Source organism: Galeopterus variegatus, unplaced genomic scaffold, assembly GCF_000696425.1.
Source record: "Galeopterus variegatus unplaced genomic scaffold, G_variegatus-3.0.2 Scaffold5633, whole genome shotgun sequence".
NCBI classification, from domain to species: Eukaryota; Metazoa; Chordata; class Mammalia; order Dermoptera; family Cynocephalidae; genus Galeopterus; species Galeopterus variegatus.
The window spans coordinates 58,043-80,023 of NW_007731744.1; the positions used below are offsets into that span (position 1 = coordinate 58,043).

A 21,981-nucleotide genomic window follows, 5' to 3' on the forward strand; every position below is an offset into this window, starting at 1 on the left:
CTGGTACCAATTTTCTATATTAGTCCATTTCTGTTGCTTATAACAAAATACCTGGAACTGGATAATTTGTAAGGAAACAAAATTTATTGCTTACAGTTTCTGAGACTGGAAAGTCCAAAGTCTAGGGAACACATCTGGCGAAGGTCATTCTTGGTGGTGGCTTCAGCAACACAGGGTATCACATTGCAAGACGGCAGAAGCAGAGAGAGACTCTTATATGCTGTGCTTTTAAAGCCCTCAGAACCATGCCAAGACCACCACTATTAATCCATTCATCAGGGCATGGTCCTCAGATTCTAATCACCTCTTCAAGGCCCCACCTTTCAATTGCCATAATAAGATTTCCCGCCCTCTTAACAGTCACAGTGGGGATCAAACTTCTAATACATTAAACTTGGGGGACACGATTCAATCCATATCAGATACTGATCACTATCTATGAAATATGTTACAAGGATGTCACAAACCATTTATAGAGTGAATTTTAAATTTTCTGCAAAATTTATGCCAAACAATGAAAAAACTTTAATAACATAAAAGATAGTAATAAGTATAAAAATGCATTTAATTGATTGGATAATTGTGTTACTTTTGCAGGATTGACTCATACCAACCTTTACTTTTCTCCTTTAGATGTTTATGACAGTATTGCTTATAATAACAAAAACCTGGAAATAAACTACTTGTGTGCAGTAGGGATTTGATTCAATAACCACTCCATAAGATTTTGTGCAGCTATACAAAGAATAACCTGCTTTGCCTGGAATGGTCTGGAAAGGTCTCAAAGCCATGTCAGTCACTAGAATGCTATTTCAGTATGATCCGATTGATATAAATTTAAAAGACCTAGGTATGATATATGCATAAAATTTTTTAAGGAAAGACAAAAACTTAATAACCTTTGAGAACAGGGACAAGTGGAGGCAGGGGCAGATAAGACTTTTACTTCTATTCTCTATTAGAGAATTTTAATTTTCTTTTAATTTTCTAACTGTATTCATGATTGTGTCAATAGATATATTATGTTAAAGCAATTATGGGACATTTCTAGTTTCTTCTTTATACTTTTCTATATTTTGAAAGAGCCTAAAAATTGCCATAAAATTAAAATACATTTATCTAATATTTATATTTTCATTTAAAATATATAATGAGAAGGAAATTCAAAATTATTGGAAAAATAAAATGTATAAATATGTAGTTAAATATTAAACAACTATTTTTTATTTATGGTATAATAGGGAAATACAACTATATATGGTTACACTATATCAGTATGAATTTTGAAATATTATAATTGAACTGTGAATTTTCACATATATCTGCACTAGTGGTGAACTTGGCGCTATAGTCATTAATGACCTCCAGTAATTCCCAAGACACTCTTTCAGTCACATCACCCTGTTTTTATTTTCAGTACAGCATTTATCACTGCCTGATATATTGTTGTTTATTTAATTGTTTGCTTATTGCTCTCTCCCCCACTGGAAAGTGAACCTCAAAACTGTAGGGGTCCTATTTATTATCATATCCCTAGCACCTAGCTCACAAGCACTTACCAGGAACTCAATAAATATTTGTTGATTGAGTAATCAAATAAATGACGAAATGTTAGCCAAATGACTTGAGCACATAAGGATATTTAGCAACAAATCTTCGTTGTCATCATCATAGCTAATGTTTAGTGAGTCTTTACTGTGTTTTAAGCACTAAACCCATTACATAGTTTATCCCGTTTAATCCTCTTTCACACCCTTTTATGTAGATACCATGATAATCACCATCTTGTAAATCAGGAAACTGAGGATCTCAAAGATCAAGTAATTAGTGAGCATTAGAGCTGGGATGTTACCAGGCAGTCTGGTTTCAGAGATACATTCTTAACTACTGACTCCTTTTTAGCAATTTCTCATTACTAATTTCAAGCATCATCTTCCTGGAATGCCATCTCTTGTTACAGGAAACTGCCCTATTTCTAAGCCCAAATGATGGAAATTATCTACCAAGGCCTATAAATAAACTGTACTCCTCATTTAAAATGAAAAATTTTCTTGAGATAATCAAATTGTTTCTCTAAAAAAAGATTTCTTTGCTCATTAGAGTAAAGAACAAAAGGTAGGCTAATTCTGACTTTTTAATAAATTAAAAGTTTGTGAAGAAAGTCATATCCTGTGCTTTTTATCTTGTCAACATATCCTAACTTTACACACAAATGATATTTTACAGTGTCTAAGGTCTTACTCCAGTTCAGAAGAGAAAAAGATATTCTAATTTTAGTTTTTAATGTATTAGAAGTTTGATCCCCACTGTGACTGTTAAGAGGGTGGGAAATCTTATTATGGCAATTGAAAAGTAGGGTCTTGAAGAGATGATTAGAATCTGAGGACCATGCCCTGATGAAAGGATTAATAATGGTGGTCTTGGCATGGTACAAGCCTTTCCAAAATACCTTAAACTTTTTGTTAATGAGATATGGCTAAGTACTGGTTTTAATTATTCACAAAAGTTGAAGACTGATTTTAATTGCCCAGGGCTTTTCCTGCTGTAGTCATTTACCTATCTGCTTTTCTTTTCATCATGCTTCCAGAGTTTACAGACTGACAGTCCTTCATCAGGTCTAAAAACAGTTTTTAATTAAAATACTTTGCATTGGGCATGCATCTGAAATTAGCCACAGTTCCCCCAACATTCTGCATGTGCCTGCTTGTCATGTATGTGTTACCTGTCAGGCGCTGAAGCTATTTCAGTTTGCCCTGCTCCCCAATCTCCAGTTTTCATCCCTCTGCAAAAGGATGTTATGGCAGTATGTTCTGTGCTCGAATCTCCACAAACCTCATTAGTCCTCATCACATGTATTGAATTATCATATCCATGAAATTTTGTTACTTATCTATACAATCATTAATAGACCCATTTTGAAGAGAGCAAAAGAAAAGTTTTGGGTTAGACAGCTTTGCAAAATTGCATAAAAATAAATATCGGATATGGGAAGAATCCCCTGCAATTCTCTCCTGTCCCACTGAGGGCTACATCATGTGTGGTAAAAAAGGAGGCACCAGGAGGTGTTGGGACACTTGGGTTTTGAGCCCCTGCTGAGTGTGAACAGATGTCTAAACACTGTGAGCCTGAGATTGTTTTCCTGTGGAGATGGAAGAATAATATCATGCAGGATTAATGGAAATTGCATAGAGATTGAGTAAACATTATGATATCCATCATCCTTTAATTCTCAAGTTGAACGTTATTTCCCTCACCCCAAAGATTAGATACCAAGCCCTTCTTAAACACATTTATAACCCTTTGGACTTTGCCTTCATAGCTCTTATCACAGTTTTAATCATGTAGTTCTTTATGAATTACTTGCTTTAACATCCATCTCCCCCATGAGACTGTGAGCTCCTTGAAAGAGGTGGCTATGTCCACCTAGTCCCTGTTTTACTTAGTGCCTATAGCAGTGTCTGCCCAGACCAGGTGCCCAATCACTGCTGAAAGGATGGGTTAATGAAGGAATAAAAGACTTTGTAAACTGTTAAATACTATTCACGATTGAAGGTATTAATTCACTAAGCATTTACTCCCTACTAGGCATGGCAGTTAGCATGTTACAAGCATCATTTCATATAATCTAACAAAAAAATCCCATAACTTAAGTACTATTATCCCAATCTTACGGATGAAGAAGATGAGGCTTAGAAAGTTTAAGTGTCTTATCTAAAATAATATTGTTATACTAGATCAGCCTTTTTTGTATTTTTTACATTTTTATAACTACCACACATATACTAAAATAAAAATTAATCCAATTTAAAGTCTGGATTTTGCTACCAGATTTAATTCTGATTTGAGTGTTAGATAATAGATGTAAGTCTTGAGCATAACCCCTAAGTGATTAGAGTTGAAAATTCAGCAGGTTTTTCTTGTTAAGCTTTAAAAACCCTGCAAACTTAAATGAATATAATAATTAGAACATTGTATCTTGAGACAAAAATGAATGTTTATTTTTCTAAAAGACAATTAGAGAGTAGACCCTCTGGTTTTACATGCCTAACTACAAAGGCTTGTACCTCTCAGTAAAATGGCAAAATAATTAATGGTAACATCTCTGACCTACACCAAGTTCATTTTCCACAAACTGAAGAAAATGAAATGCCTAGAGCATGACTTTAATCTAATCTTGATTTTTAGCCTTATATTATGCATACTGATATCAGCTCTTAAAAGAACTCCTTTTAGAATTCAGAAGGCATGTGTTTCTGCTTCTGGTTTTCTTTTATTAAGATTTTTCTCACTATAGAAACTTTATTCCTTCTACTTTTTACTTTAGAAACCAAAGGTCTAAATTACTTCTCCTTTTAGATTTTAATTAGGACCCTATTAGAATATATATACAGCATAATACATGTTTATAGAGATAATTATGACAACTAACATGATTATAAACAGAATTATTAAAGTGAAATAGGCTTTAAGAATTGGTGTGTTAATTGTAATAAGTTTAAAGAGGTCTATTAATTAAAGAGATACTAAATAGTGGAGTATTGGTGTAGTTTGTGAAAAAAAAAGTATACCAAAATATGTAATTTTTAAAAGCAGATTTAAATTTAAATACACTCTGGTAGATTACTCTTTACTCTTTAAAGAAATCCTATAGTAGACCCTCTTATAAAATATAGAATAACATCTAATTTTCTGTGATTTAGGAGATTATAGAATATCAGGTTTAGGTATATCCTTAATAGTTACTGAATGTCTACTGCTAAGCAAGAGATTCTTCTAAGAAATTCAAGATGTTTAGGAATTTTAATTTTATTAATAACTATGAACTATTTAATAGGTTTATTTTAACCAAAATTATAGCTGGAACTGTATCAGTATGATTTCTAAAATATTCCCTCCCCTCAAAAGTCCTCTTTTTAATCTTCGATATTATCCACAATTTTGGTGAGATTTATTGTCTAGTACGTGCTAAGTTGGGCTCCGCAGATGGGAGTACATACAGTACCAAATAAATGGTCTTTCTACTCAAAAGAACTTAAATTGATTGGGGGGAACCTGTGAATAGATAGGGAATATGAAAAGACATCAAGGAAATTGTCCTTGTAAGATGTTTGAACAGAAAGATAGGCACAAAGCCAGATAGTTCCCAGGACTGGAAGGGAACAAAGAAAAGGCTCCTATGCTGGTACAGAATTCCCAAGTAGGCCAATGCAGTAACCCATACTGCCCTTCAGTACCCTCAGCGTCCATTTCTTTCTGGGAAAATCCACATTTGAAAACAAAACAAATAATCTAGAATTTGTTCTACTTGGTCAAAAAAGGGTATAAATGATGTCTATAATAGGTTTTTCAAGTTGGCTTGGAATTTGAGTATCATTTCTTTCTATTATCAATCCTGAGAGACTAATAATTAACTCCAAATGGATATTTATGAATGGTTGATGTATTAGTCCGTTTTGTGTTGCTATAACAGAAATACCTGAGACTGGGCAATTTATAAAGAAAAGAGGTTTATTTGGCTTACGATTCTGGGATGGTTGCATCTGGCATGGGCCTCAGGCTGCTTCTACTCATGGCTGAAAAGTGGCAAGCAGCCAGCGGGTACAAGCAGATCACATGGCGAGAGCAAGCAAGAGAGAGGAAGCAAGAGAGAGAAGGTGCCAGGGTTTTTTTAAGCAACAAGCTCTTGCGGGAACTAATAGAGCAAGAACTCACTCATTAATCTCCCTTCCCCCAGGGAGAGCATTATCCATTCATGAGGAATCCGTCCCCATGACTCAATCAGTTTTCAGCACTGCCACATTGGAGATCAAATTTCTACATGAGTTTTGGAGGGGACAACACATCCAAACTCCATCAGTTGGGAAAAAATACAGATGCACAGATAGCCAGGTCTATTTGATAACCCTAGTAAATTTCAAATGTAACCTAAATAGGTATCCCATTGTGGTGGCATAGCACTGTGGCTGTTGAGAACCTCACCATTCCTGTAAACATCAATGTCTTGTGCTTGTTGACCCTTCTGTCTCATCGCCCCATCCCGGAGTTGTCCAGTCCTGTCCAGTCTTCCTCCTCGATTCACCCATAAAACCTCCAGGTGGATTTTTCTTAAAATGAAATTCTAATCTTAGAAATATCTGTCATTTAATCCAGTTTCCCATCTGACTCGTTTCATTTAATGATTCATTTTGCTCAACAAGAATCTATTATGTGCCTACTCTGTGTCAAGCACTGAGCTAATTGTTGCCAGTTCAGGGTGACAAAAACAGGCCTCTGAGTTTATACCTACTAAAGCACACATTAATCAGAGAATTCCACAGATACATGTGAAAGTGCAACTGTGACAAGTTCTGTGAGGGAGGGTTTATGGAAGTGCCTATATTGGGGGAACTTACCCCTAATCAGGATGGTCTAGGAAGACTTCTCTGTGGACGTGACACATGAGCTGAAACATAAGGGCCAAGAGGGAAAGGGAGAACCTCTAGCGATGGAGAACAGCATATATGTATGCTCTGGTAGGCAGAGCCTACCAGAACCAAAAAGGCCGGTCTGTTGAGAGAGCAGAAAATAAGGGGTGCAAGATATAAAGCAGGGAAGCCACTGAAGAGCTTTAAGTGAAGGAAGGGAAATGATTCAATCAGATTTATGTTTGTAGAAGACCTGACTGGCTGCATTTTGGAAGAGGAATGGGGCAGGGCACCAGAGTGGCTTTGTGGCCGTCCAGGAGAGGGAGAGTGGTTATTTAGATGTCAGTGCTGGTGGAGGAGACATGGAGAAGTGGACACAAATTGGATATGGAGAGGATGGAGGAAGGTGTCAAGCATGATACCTCAGTTCTGACTTTTCAAACTGGATGGACTGTGGTGCCATTCATTAGACCTAGTTTTCAGTTCAAAGTGTCTTTAAGACATTAAAGAGAAGCTGGTCAAGAAGGCTACTGAATATAAGGAGTGAAGCTTGAGAGGATTAGGTTAGAGATATAAGTTAGGGAGTCATCTGATGTCTGAATCTGCCTTACAATTTCCAGAATAGCTATCCAGACTTCTGCTTAGCACTTTCACAATGACAAAATTCACCAACCACCTCAACAGCCAGATGTGGAGAAAGATGTTCCTTATATCGGACTAAAAGCTTCCCAAAGTAAATTCTACTCATTAGTTCTGATTCTTTCCTTTGGACAAATGGATTCTCTCTTCTCCCTAATAGGGTTTCAGGAATTTGAAGAAAACTAGCATAGTATATACCTCCTCACCACTTCACCATCCACCTCAGTTCTTCTGTCCAGCAAAAATTCTTTTAGTTCAATTCAGCAATCCAGCCCCTGCCCATCTCTTCAGCTTTACCTATTACAAACACAAAAACAGACCCCCAAAGCACACATATGTCCACACACATTACTTCCACTCAGACCTAAATATTTGGAGCTTCATGAGTATGGTATGTTTTCATAAATATGTGTGCCTTTTCTTATGCTGTTGCATGAGAATGGTTTTTAATCCCACCTATAGCAGAAGCTAATGAAACCAACTAGCTAGCTATAGGAATTTTTTCAGGGAAGCAGGTCAGACAGGAAGTAGCCAGTAGCTCATATATGTCCAGGACTGGATGGTAAATGTGGACTTACTCGGGGCCATCATCATAACATTCAGTTTGGTCCTGATTACAAGTGGGGCACAGCAAAAGGCTTCCTAGGTAGCGGGCAGTGTTCTGAGTTAAGGGTCATTACCTCCCCTGCTCTATTAGTCAGGAGTCTAACTGCAGTCACAACACCTCAGTCAGTCGGCAGTCAGGAGTTCCTTCGGCAGTCCATGTGGTCATTCAGAGACCTTTCATTTAATGGCTCCCCTGGGGGCCTTAAAGTCCTCCACAAGATCTTCTGCATCTTGCCAAGAGATGAGGGAAGAAAGCACAGGGGATTATGCAGGTTTGGGGGCCTGGGGCGGCTTACACTTCTCACGTTCCTTTAGCTGGAACTCAGTCACATGGCCCATATAACTGCAGGGGAGACTCAAATGTGATTTAGCTTTGTGCCCAGAATGAAAGGCAGCAAGATTTGGTGAGCACAACTGCCCTGTCCCAGAGGTGACACCGGTTTACTCTCTTTCTCCCTAAAACCTTCAGGGATTCCCTGTGGCCTACCAAATTTGGAGTAGGTTGTTCACATTTTAAGGCTCTTTTCAGTATGACCCTAGCCTCTCCTCCCAGCTAAACTGGTCACCATTACTCCCCAAGCATACCCTCCTCTTTTCTTCTTCCATGTCTTTACTCAGGCACTTTCTTCTGCCTAGGCTATTCTACATCTCTTATTCTCAAAATCAGTCATTCAAAGTCCATTTAAGAGGTCACTTACTCTTCATTCCCACCGGACTGCCTTACGTTAGTGACCTGTTTACTTGCCTTATCACTTCCCTCCAGGCTCCCTGAGAGCGAGTAATATGTCTTCCCCGTTTCATGTCACTGACAACCTCTAGGAAAAGCCTGGGAGAGAACTCAGTTAAATATTTGTTCAGTTGAATTGAATAATTTTACTTAAATTCTTTCCTCAAAAAGAAAATAAGATATATATTTTTAATAGCTTTTCATTCTTTTCTTTTTTATTTTTTTAAGAAAAACATTTGTGGTGCTGGTTCTCAAATGACGGTGAGTGTAAAAATTACTTGGGGGAACTTGTTAAAATTATTCTGGCCCCTCCCTCAATATTCTAATTCTGTAGATCTGACAGATCTGATACTGAACCACTGTATTTGCATTTTTAATAAGTGCTGAGGAGAGAGGGAGTAGTTCAGATCACATGGCACCTACGCTGTACTTTCAAAAATATTGCTGCATGGTGTTTGTCATTACAGCCATTAATGGACTTATTGTTACCTTCCTCTAACAAAACAGATCAGTTCCTTAACAGAGGAACAGGTAGTGTGCGGAACAGTAAAAATCATGATGTTTGTCATATCGCCTTTGGATCCAAAGTTCCTGGACCACCTCCACTCTCTGGCAGAAGGAATAACATGAGGATATCCAGTGAGGTAGGAGCAAAGTTTGAAGAGTTTATCTAAACAAGAGTGGCACAGGAAGGGAAGGGTTTCTTCCCCAAGCAGTGGAGAGAGAGAGAGAGAGAGAGAGAGAGAGAGAGAGACTCCACACGAAAAGCAGAAGGCTTGAATAAATTTGGAACAGAAATTCTGGATTTTAAAAGATGTTAAAACTGTTTCCTTTTTGTCATGTCAACATAATTAGCATTTTCAAGTATTCTTTTCATTAAATATGTTCACAAAACTTATAGGCAAATATATGTTAGCACATTTTGCTGTCTCCTTCAGAAAAGGAGTTGGATCATTATCAGCCACCTTACAATGAACAGATTCTCCAATGTTTTGTTTTTTGTTTTTAATTTCCTCTGAATTTCTGAAATATACAATGATTTTTAATTCAACTCCTACCTACTAAAGATAGGTAGCAAATAATAAGCACATTTTAATTTATGTGTCTAGAAGATTTGTTTATCTTCTATTTTATCCCACATTATTTTTCTTCTCCCCTCTTTAATTTTTTACATTAATTTTTTTCATCACTTTTTAACTTTCTCATTTCCTCTAGATTTTTCTCACTCTTTATTTGTCCAAATATTATTTTTCCTGTGTAAATTCTACAGAAAATAAATGTAATTTCTATATTTTTAAATGTACAGATTAATTTCTTTTTCTTATAGACAATAAGATCTGTTGGGTCTAAAAATAACCGACTGTGCCAGCAGCCCACCGTAGAGAAGTGTGTTGACAATGCAGAAATGTCAACCTTGCTGATACCTGAGTCTGAGGAGCAAGGAGATAAAGAAAATATTCACCAAATAAAACAGACTCTTCCTATTCATGGTAAGAAAGAACCATGCGTAAAGACTGCTAGCTAGTGAAAATAGTGAGAAATGTTCTTGTTAAGATAAATCAGAAGTTATATTCGTGACTAGATCTTAAGTTCAGAGAATTATCATTTAATAACAAAAAGGTTGGTGGATGTCGAAATATATTTAGAATTCTTAATACATATACTATCTTCTGGAGCCTCTCATTCTATTTCCTCTGTTTTCTCAAACTGCTATAGTACCCTGTGTTTTTACTTTATAATAACTGATACAGAAATAAAATAGCATACCATTATTGTTACATTTTGGAAACTTCGTGTGCATTTTAAGTTTTTGTAACTTAATTTGATCTTTCAATTAATGTCTTCCATTTGGAAAGTGCTCTTTATTTTCTCTTATTGATACCAAAACAACCCTGTGAGTGAAGAAAGGACTTTTGTCCCGTTTTTCAAGTGAAGTTATTTGTGGTTTGTAATCATTAGAAAGAATTGAGACCAGAACCCAAGACTTAGAAATCCCTGTCACTTTTTTCACACTTACTGGTCTAACTTTAGTGAGAGTTGAAAAAGGGGGCATTTGAGTTCATTTGATTTGATTTTGGAATCAATGATCTCTATTACAGACAATAACACCCATGGAGTATAAAAACAGAGATTAGGAAATGAATAACATAGATATCGAGTCTTAGCTCTACCACTGACTATTTGTGAGCCCTTGATCAAGTTTCTTAAACCCAGTGAGCCTCAGTTTCCTCCTCTGTAGAATGAGAATACCATTGCTATTAGCACCAGTAGTAATAATAAAGGTCAGCTGCCTCAAGGAGTCTTTGTACAGATTCAATGAGAAAAACCAGTTAAGTGTACCATATTGTGCCAAGAAATTGAGCATTCAGTACATGTTAAATGCTGCTATGAATATTATTATTACAAAATTAAATTACACTTAAGAATTCTCCAAGTTTGACGTCAGTTCTCCAAAGTTCTTTTGGAAACTACTCTGTAAACTTTTGTTGAAAGTATATTTAGCTAACTTACTCTTCTAAAGGAAGAAGTAATTTTTCTGTATTGGCTGACAGTTTCATTTTTTATATTTGTTAATATAACATCTTGTAAGATTAATTTTTTTTTCATAAGATATATATTTTTAATAGCTTTTCATTCTTTTCTTTTTTATTTTTTTAAGAAAAACATTTGTGGTGCTGGTTCTCAAATGACGGTGAGTGTAAAAATTACTTGGGGGAACTTGTTAAAATTATTCTGGCCCCTCCCTCAATATTCTAATTCTGTAGATCTGACAGATCTGATACTGAACCACTGTATTTGCATTTTTAATAAGTGCTGAGGAGAGAGGGAGTAGTTCAGATCACATGGCACCTACGCTGTAACCGGGACCGGCAACGGGATCGCAGCCCTTGGTGATGCTCCCGCGCCTCGCTCAGCCAGTGAGCGGGAACCGGTCTGTATGTGGGATCCGAACCCTCGGCGGGAGTGCCGCCGCGCTTCCCAAGCGGCGCACTATAGCAGTGCGCCACCGGGCCGGCCCGTTCCGTTGTAAGATTAATATTAATCAAATTACTTGTGGCTCCCTATAAGGTTATATTACATAAGTAAAACGTATCAGTAATTTTGAAAGCCTGCTATTATTCTAATATCGGAATAGGAATAAACCCCTATTTCCTAGGAAGGAATAAGTTGTATTTTTGATACAGCGTCACATTATGTCAAAATGATACATGAATATTCTCATTATAGTGATAATTATATTTACTGAGTTACTTCAAGCCATACGATACTTTCTGATCTGGTTTTTGTTCTTTCATATGAAAAAGTACCAGCCAATCTACATATTATGCATCCACATCCCCCTCAAGAAGCATCAGCAGATAAGAATAATAACAGAAGAAGATTACGGTTAAAAAGCACCAGCAGAGAAAGGACAGAGACACCCAGCGGTATGGCACTATTTCAATACTATCTTATATCTGTATATTATTCAGAGCAATGGAATCTCTCTCTGCAGGTTGTAAATTTCAAAGGATTATGAACCAATTCATTTGAAATATAAATGTCTGTTCTACAGGGATTGTGGAAATCAAATTTTCTGCAAAAGAATTGCTCTAGAGCCCTAACAGAGATTTGCTGGATTAAATAGTACCAAAGAAATAAAGGAATTCCTACTTTTACTCTGAAAAGCTGAATAAGCTTAACTTAATGTTTTTTAAAAATGGCCCAAATGTGATAGAGGAAGTTCCTGCCTGCAGACTTTACTAAAATTGAACTTTATTGTAATTTTTCATGTTTCATTTATGTCCTTTCTTTTTAAATTGGGTTCTTCTCAGAATGTTTTTACATTTGCTGTCTCTCCCTTTGGATTCTTCACCAATATGATATAACGGAGGTTAAAATTTAAACTCTTTGCAATCAGCAAAGCATTAGACAAACATAGGTGGCTTTTATAGTTATTCCTATAAATATTAGATCTGAGGTATGTATGTAGAGATTTGTATACACATGTATATTAGTCTATCCTCAATCAAGCCTAAAGTGTATCATGTATACATCTATTAGCATAATTACTCAAAATGTAAAGTTCCTAGGTTGGCTGAAATTCAGCCTGCTAGGTTTATTGTTATTTTTATAAGAGAGTACATAGAAAAATTGGTTCTTCAGTAATGACTATATCCATTTTCTTAAGGTTCTGAAGAAAAGAGCTTGGTTTATAAGAGTCATGTTTAGTAAGAATTATAATTTTAAAAGAACACACTCCAATTTATTTGGAACCCAAGGAAAAAATGTAAGACCCTATAAATATTATACGGATTTTGGAATTTTTTAATCACATATTTGTAAAACTTAAATCTAAAATGTCCCCATGCAAAATCAAAGAATTTTAAGGTGAATCTCTACAAAAATTCACCTGAATTCATCTTAAAACATTCTACTGAAAAAAAGCTGCATATGATCTATATCTGTACCTCTGATTTGCTTTTAAATAATCAAACAGAAAAGTATACCAAATTCATACCATTCTTCAAAAATTACTTTTTATACATATCAAATGATGTAATAGAGTGGAAAATATTTATTCCAATAAAGGCAGTTCTTCAGGAAATAACAGGAATGAAGATAAAACAACTGTCCTCAGCACTGTGTCCCAACAAGTTACAGAAACATTGAACCCCGGCACTCCAGGACCCCAGTCTCCCGATCAAACAGGTTGGCATCTTTACTACACCATATTTGCTAATAACTAATAAAATATAAATAAGCCAAATATTTTTTAAACCCAATCATTCTGAAAAATTGTGAAGCAGTTATTTGCTAAAATATATAATTTTTTGTAAATATCCACTTTAACCTCAATTTTATGTCAAACTTTAATGAATGAAAGAGTATTTTTATTTTCAAGTTTTAATGCACTGGTTGTCCTGTTCAAATGAAAGTCCCATGGCACTGTCTCCCTCCCCAAAAATGATCTATTGTTGCGTTTCTCCAGTCCTCTTTATAATGGAGATGGCTGGAGCTGAGAGCATTGAGCCCATCGACATATCTTTCCTAGCAGGTGTGTGCTACTTTTACAAAGGCAAATTGTTTTTGAGCAAGAGAAAAAGGAAAATAAATGAAAATTGTTTGTAGTTTGTCAGTCTTATTTATGCAACGTTGAAACCTTCATTAAAATGTTAGGTGCAATTAGTGTCTCTAGCATAAATCTGACTGTGTAGAAAAACTAATTAGATGTTTAGGTGATCATTCTTGCATTTATCTTGTTTGCTGCAATATTGTGATTACACAGTAATTTACATATTTTCCTAAGAAAACACACCAAATTATTCATTACAATTGATATGGAAATACTTGAGGTAAAACTACAAATTCCAAAAAAGCATGTGGTAGTGAGATAATTAGAGTTTGTTTGGTGTAAAACACTCCTTTTACTTTGACTTTTTGATAGTTAATAATATGTTTGGCAGTAGGTTATACAAATTGGTTAATTGCATAATGAAGATTCCAAATATCGTTACCTCCAATTTCCTTCACATATCTATGGACATAATGCAATGCATTAGTTTTTGTAACCTTTTTCAGCATTTATAGAGCACCTGCGTATTTGCAAAGCACCCCATATAATGCCTACCACCATACAAAAGGGTTTACTGTCCAAAATAAGAGAGCTCGGTGAATCTGTTCACTTCATCAGCCCACAGGTCCACTGATTCAGGATCATCTACACCTCCTGTCAAGGTGGTCAAATGAGATAGATTCAGCCTACCATTGGCCATATACCTACAGACTCAGTCCTTGAGAATATGAAAGCCTTGTTCCTAACCGATTTTCTTTTTTCTTTTTTTTTATTGAAGTATATTTTATTATGCATCTTTATGTGGTACAAAGTTGACTACGAATAGTTGTGTACAATATGTGATGGTCAAATCAGGATAGTTAACTTATTCATCATTACAATACATAATCATTCTTTGTGTCCATTAACCAATTTCTCATTAATTCTTTCCCCTACCTATTTCCACTTCTATTAACCACAGTTCTGTTCGCTCCTTCTAAAAGTTCAATGTATTAATGTGATTGTTGTTTTTTCTTTTTCTTTCTTTCTTTCTTGTTTATTTGTATATTTATTTATTTAGCTCCCATTTATGAGAGAGAACATGCAGTATTTCTCTTTCTGCACCTGGCTTGTTTCACCTAACATAATTTTTTCCAAGCTCATCCATGTTGCTGTGGATGGCAGAATTTCATTCTTTTTATGGCTGAGTAGTATTCCATTGTGCATATATACCACATTTTCCTTATTCAGTCATCCACAGATGGACATTTAGGTTAGTTCCATAGCCTGGCTATTGTAAACAGAGCTGCAATAAACATTGGAGTGCAGGTTTCTCTTCAACATGATGATTTCCATTCCTTTCGATATATACCCAGAAGTAGGATTCCTGTGGATCATATGGCAGTCCTATGTGTAGTTGTTTAAGGAACATCCATACTGTTCTCCATGATGGCTGTACTAATTTACAGTCCCACCAACAGTGTAGAAGCGTTGCCCTCTCTCTGCATCTTTGCCGTCATTTGTTCTTATCTTTTTGATAATAGCCAGTGTAACTGGGGTGAGATGATATCTCAGTGTAGTTTTGATTTGCATTTCCCTGATGATTAGTGATATTGAGTATTTTTTTAATGTATCTGTTGGCCATTTGTATGTCTTCCTTTGAGAGATGTCTGTACAGCTCCTTTGCCCATATTTAATTGGATCATTTTTTTTAATGTTAAGTTGTTTCAGTTCCTTGTATATTCTGAATATTAATCCCTTCTTGAATTTATAGTTTGGAAATATTTTATAGTTTGCAAATATTTGAGTAAGTATACATTTATCAGCCTTTTTATAGGCAAGTTATGTTATTTAGTGGTAGCCTGGTAGCCTTCAGTTAAGAAACAGAAATACAATTGAGAAACATTGTATTTGTGCCATTAATATTATTTTTATTGAAGGTCTTTTTTTTTTTTTTTTTTTGCTTTTGCAGTGTAGGCTTTAGAGTTGGCAAATCTTAAATCTTTCTTGGTTACTTTTATTGTGATCATAAATATCATAGGATTCAAGAATCAGGTATAAAATTTCCATGTCCACATTGTGGTTCTGCAGAACATATTCTTGCAAGATTTTACCATTGAAATAATGCAGCAAAAAAAGCAAACTTCAGGACAAATAGACTAAATTGAGAAAATGATCAACTTTTTTCTCTTGTCATTCTAAAGAAGAAAGTAAGCATGCTTTTAATGATATTCGTTACAAAGACTTCCTCTCCAATTTGCCTGGATCATAGAGTTATAAAATCTATCTCAATGTAGTATAAAAGATTGAAGTTTGTAAAAATTTTGACTAAATATATTTCAGTGGTAGTATACAGTATTTTTAAAGAAAACAAATAATGTGCAAAAAGATTTTCATGTCAAAACATTCTCTCCTAAAATTAAACATAAAGGTTTTTTTTTCACCCAGCATAATCCACCACTCAGATTAACAAATATATCCTATGAATTTACTATTTCTTGAAAAGTCTACTCACTTTAGTCTGTGAGTTGTCATGTTTCGTCTGTAACATGGAGAGAAAAGACTGTCAACCTTTCCATGATTTCCTTTCCTTCATGATTTGTAATCTGAACAATGACCAGATATTTTGTTTAAAGAAGCCTAAGTACTCTTTCCTCTTGCAGTTAAAAGGAGATATTAGTAACTCAAACCCTTTTAAATTTGGAAGATTTTCCCTCTCTGGAATGTCAAAGTAATGAGATTGTGCTATAAAAAACTTGCTGCAAGACAGGTGATAATTACTTCAGACTTATAAATTTCCTGGCTAGTGTTTCAACTCAGATGGAGAGGAAGTACAAATGAGTTGCCCATAGCTGTAGGCACTGATCTGTGGGTTAAATGTTTAGCATGTTACGAAACGGTGGATAAGTTGCCTTTTTAGGCTTTTGCATTATTTAACAAATCTGTGTTTCAACAACAAGAAATTTTTAACCTGTCTAAAATAAAACTTTTATGGAACACTACTCTAATTTTGGTCTTTTCCGTATGTCAGATGAGTGGATATTTCCTGAAAATGATGATCACATTCAGCATTTGACATCCAGCAGACAGTCTCTACTTCTGGATGATGACTCCTGCAACACTTCACACCTGTGGCTAGAAGACAGCAAGCAAAGTGAACATGACCAACAGGTAGAGGAAACCCATATTGTTCCAAAAGACATTTTCACTTTCTCATCAAGACCCCGATCAGCACCTCATGGAAAGACTCAGAATGTGTCCCCAGAGGAGTGCCCATTTATTTTGGATCTAAAAGAGGATAACAGTGGGACAAGGAGAGACACCCAGTTGGAGGATGATTTTTATGGTGGTGACAGCAGCGAAGAGGTACACTGCTTGATGAGTGAAGTAGTCTTAAAGCACGGTTGTTCCATTAGCTCCAATAAGCACTAAAACTAGTAGAAATGAAAGAGGGGAAATCAACTACTATTTATAAAAATGCAACAGAATGCCATGTCAGTCAACAGTTGCATCAGGTTGTTATGGTAACTCTAAATTGCTGCCTTTTCTTTAATTAACAGTCAGCCAATTTCATTTTTAACTATGGAAACCAGTTTTTGGTTTGTTTTTATATTTTTCCTTTTGATCTTTGTCTCACAAAATGAGAAATAAGATGCAGTTTAGTTATGTGATAGCAAGACTAGTAAAACATTGAGAACACATTGTTCCAGATCTCTGGGGAAATTGTGTTGCTGTTGCTAAGCATTCTGAACTGACAGTTTTCTGGCTTTCTGACCCCCCTGCTATCTTTTCACCTTAGACCTGTTAGGACTCATTATTTTCCATATGGTCCCAGAATTTCAAGAGTTGTGCCAATTAAAATTTAGATAATGAATCATGAATTAGTGCTGGGACTTGCCTTACAGGAGGTTTTCTGTTTGGAATTATTTAGAATATGTGTATATATATATATCTTATAAATTAGTAAATTTATAAAAAGTTAAAAAACCTTGTTAAAAATCAAACTGAGTATAGTTCAGAAATATTTGTTTAAAACCTAATACATTATAATAACATTTTCCCTAATGAAATGAATTTGTATGTGAAATTTCTTTAACTTTATTCCTAATGATCATTCATATTTTCTGGAAAAAAATTATTTTGAAAGCAGAATACAGTCAAGCGAAGATTTAGTAAAGATATACAAATCATTTCTATATAGAAATAATAAACATAATTTAAAAAAACATTTTTATGTATGCTTATAAAAATTTTTTTCAATAACTATAACTGATGAAGAATCCCCCCTTGGATAGTGGAACATAGATTAAGTCCATAGCTCCTACCTATAGAGACAGTTAAGAATATCATGGGATTGTTTGGCACTTTTCAGATTTTTGCAACTTTTAATGATTTACTTCAGCAAAGTGCATGGAGGATCCTTTTTTCACAATATCCTTGCTCCTGATTGTGGTGAAACAGTTAGTGATACCAAACATAAACCTACTACAAACCCCTTTAGACATAAATGATACATTCGATGCCAGCATTTTAAATGTTGCTGTTGAACACATTTGTCTCTTTCACCCTTTAACATTAAGCTATAAAAAGCCGTAAAATGGGCATTTGTTTCAGTACCTAGTAGCGCCCAGCTGTCAATTCTTCTAAGGGATAAACTGGCTAATCTGATCAACTAATTCATATTTTATGAATGGGATGGGTTCATCACCTTCCCACATGCACGACACCATCTTTCTTACCTAACCCAAAAGAATTACTCTAATAATGGAAATTTCATGGCAGGTAGGAAATGGTAGTCCTCTGGAAAACTATGAGGGGAGTATTATGGGGAACTTCCCTTTAAATAACACCACGTGTGGAACTTACCTCTTCCATCTGTATGAAGGATAAGCCTTGAGAAGAAGCAATAGAGCTGCATGGAGAAAATGAAGAATAGCAGCTCTGAATATTTTAATTTGGTATCACTTGAAGTGTTTTCTTTTGCTACCAGCTACTCTACTTCTGACATCCTTCAACATTTATTATGCAGACATGTATTTATTACCAGCTTCTTGAAACTGAAAACAAATTTATCATGTATTACCCAAGCTCTCACTGGCATAGCTATCTGGTCACCTCTGTGCCATGCCCATCAGCACATGACCAGTGGCATATGGCTAGAGTCTATGGTGGGACCATCTCATTGCTAACACCTGCACTGGCACAGCTTTAGTCAGAACCTGCTAAGAGTGGCAGCCAGAGAGAGGGCAGAAGCCTTGCCGTATTATCAAGTTTTAGGGTTCACTGATAGAGAGATTAACAAGATACAAACCAAGATACAAAAATATGACCAACAAAAATGCTGGGCTATATATAAACAAGTTCTAGAATTTGTAATGATCCCTTCATTACCAAATTTTTTTTTCATCTTTTTGTTTTTGTTTTTGGTGATTTCTTTTCTTGTAGGATAACTTCTCCCATTTATTAACTGCATAAATCAATGGGAAATTGGATTACATATTTACAATGTTTATTTACACAGTCTTTGAAGAAAAATTTGTTTACTTAATTGAAGCATGCTTACTATTACTTGCATTATTTAAGAATGTTACATCCTGAGAGTAACCTAATTATACTTAAGGAAACTATAATATGTTATAAATAATGGTGAACAAATGAGTAATTATTACTTACTATGCTTGAAGTTTGTAACTTGTAATTAAAAGACTATTTGATGTTACACCACTGAGTATTTTTTAAAGGAAATTAGGTAAATTCAGTAGCATATAAACCAGACAAAATCAAATCATGTTATTATGATAGAAGAAAAGTATACATATAATAGTAAAGGCTAATTAAAATAAGCTTTCAGTGATACATTGTCTTTGTAATTTAAGTTGCTAATAATTAATTCACACTTAAGATCTTAGTGTGAGAATCTCAGAAGTTTGAGTTTTTTGCATATGCTTGTGTCTTATCTTTGCTTTACTGTATATTTTATTCCTTAGGCAACCATATATACTAATATCCCTGATATCAATTAATTTTGAAGTTGTACTTCTTATTTGAAAACGCACAACAGAAATATATTTCTTGGTGAGCTGTAAAATCAAGACTACCTGTAAAACAAATTATCTTAGGAAAGCTATTAAAACAGAGTGCCTTCCACACCATTGCAGCATCTGAAACAAAAGCATCCTACTGTTATTGTATTTTATGTCATTATTCCCAACATGGCTTCTAGTATATACACCTGGTTTGCAAATTGAAATAGTTTTATATTAATATTTTTTATTCTCCTAATTTAATTTTCATCTAGAAATACTGTCATTTTTTCTCCCAAACTCTGTCTATGTAGCACATACTGAAGCAGATATTTGTAAGGCCAGGTAATTTATTTTGTATAACAGTCCAAATTTGAACATTTGGGCTCCTCAAATTATCCATATTTGGACATGAATTATGTGGACTGACTACCTACAGTATTCAGATTAGCTAGAAAGATTTCATATCTTCTCTCTAACTCTGTGGAATCCTACAAAGGACAAATGGACGAATAACAGATTAAAAGGATCGTTTTAGTCCTTCTTCCCAGCTTTCCTGGTGTTACTTTCAAGGTGTATTTTAGCACTTAGTAGTTAAGCTGTTTCATTTTTATTTTTTCTTGATAGCATATACTTCTGGATTATATTTTAAACCACTCACCCCTACATACTTGACTAATGATTTTGCATTGCTTTCTCACACACTCTGTGTATACACAGTGGAAAGGATATTTAGTCCACATGAGGCTGATTATATTTCTCTGTGGCCTTTAAAAACTTTTAAATGTCATATGTGTTAGAAAAAAACAGAAGGACTCTTTTTGAATATATTACCTTGCATTTTTATTTCTGTATATTATGAATTACAACATAACATACTCTCTAGATCTACCAGGCAAATTTAATATTTATTCTGTATGAGTAATCCTTTTAGGTTGTTTGCATTTACATGTCTTTATTTTTTTTTTTTTTAATTTATTTTTTTAAAAGATGACCGGTAAGGGGATCTTAACCCTTGACTTGGTGTTGTCAGCACCACGCTCAGCCAGTGAGCGAACCGGCCATCCCTATATGGGATCCGAACCCGGGGCCTTGGTGTTATCAGCACCACACTCTCCCGAGTGAGCCACGGGCTGGCCCATACATGTCTTTATTATTATCTATTGAAGCTCTTTGAAAAAGTCACAAGCATCTTGGTCCCTGTGACTTGGTTTTGCATTGTTACAAGCAGCTAAAGAAAGTTATAAAACACCTGTCTGGAATCTAACAATTCACTATTTTTCTAAAAGATAAGCATCTTGCAGATAAACATTTAGTTGTGAACAGTAGTTTTTGCAAGAAATCTTTAAAGTGTTGTCAGTTAAAAGACCATGAAGTGTAACTGATAGAAAAACGCTTTGTCTTGAACAATTAGAGAAGTCTCATCATTATCCCCAAATAGTCAGATGATGATGTTTGCCCATACCATACAGTCCTGGTAACTTCTGCTGCAATTTGTCTGTAAAGCATCATTGGCAACTGGTAAAGGTTTACAAAAATAATTTGGCCAAGCCCTTTTAACATCAGGAATGCTGCAGATTAGTTACATGTTAAAAACTGCCACATTTTCCTTTTATTTTATTTGTTTACAAACTAGTAAAATGCATTATAGACACTACAATTGCTTATCTTTGTCACCCAGAGGGAGCTGTGTTACTTACATAGTTCCCTATAAAATTCAAGAGGTGGAAGTAAACTGCTTCTTGGAAATGGTTGTTATGAAGACATATAAGATACATTTGAATGGTCGTCTTGTCATCATCAGAGAAGAAATTGCTTTTTCATTCTACTATGACTGTCTTTAGCTATATTTGTGCAAATAACTGCTCTTTAGTTGACAACAGAAGTATACCTGTACTATCTCTATTGTTTGCTAGTGATGTTGGTCAGCTAAAAGGTGCTGTCGGTTCACACATTTAGTCAGTAAAACGATCGACAAAAGTAAATACTCCTGCTGACTCAATCTCAGTTACAAATTCAAAACTGCCACCAAAAGTGTGTTTGGGATATTGCAGATGTGTTTTGTTACAGAACTTTTTAGAATGTTATATAAGACGTTTTCATGGTGGACTAAATTAAAAACTCAATTGAAATATAAATAAATATGATCATCCACTTTTACAAGGGCTAAAATAGAGTTCTGTCTTGACTAACTCAACATTAAAGTTGTGATGCAAAGAACCTGGGTCCCGTCTGCACCAAGTAGGTGGCCCTCAAGAGTCATTAAAATTATCTTTTTAAAATTACAACTCAGCAAGTGCAATTCGCTTTGTGCATTCAGAAATTATTGTCCAAATGCCCATCTGCATGTTCTTTTAAGAAACGTAGTTCAACAGAGGAAGTGCTGGCTCCTTGGGGAAATCATTCTCATCTTTGGCGTACATATGCTGTGCTACAGTTAATCAGGCAAACTCTATTGATGTTCCTGGCACTGGGGCGTGATTGAATATTTAACAAACAAATGTCTCTGAGCCAGAAGACAAACAGTTCAGAGTTTGGGGACTTTTA

The 21,981-nt window shown here is 35.1% G+C and overlaps 1 protein-coding gene across 1 annotated transcript in view; it reads left to right on the top strand.

The window, feature by feature from the left end:
- Positions 1-21,981, top strand: part of LOC103605162 (chromosome unknown open reading frame, human C3orf67) — a 165,724-nt gene that overhangs the window by 35,326 nt on the left and 108,417 nt on the right. The window contains exons 4-8 of the mRNA XM_008589747.1: positions 8,884-9,020; positions 9,704-9,866; positions 11,682-11,804; positions 12,949-13,068; positions 16,443-16,777. Coding sequence (XP_008587969.1) covers positions 8,884-9,020; positions 9,704-9,866; positions 11,682-11,804; positions 12,949-13,068; positions 16,443-16,777 — 878 coding nt within the window. The remainder of the gene's footprint in view (positions 1-8,883; positions 9,021-9,703; positions 9,867-11,681; positions 11,805-12,948; positions 13,069-16,442; positions 16,778-21,981) is intronic.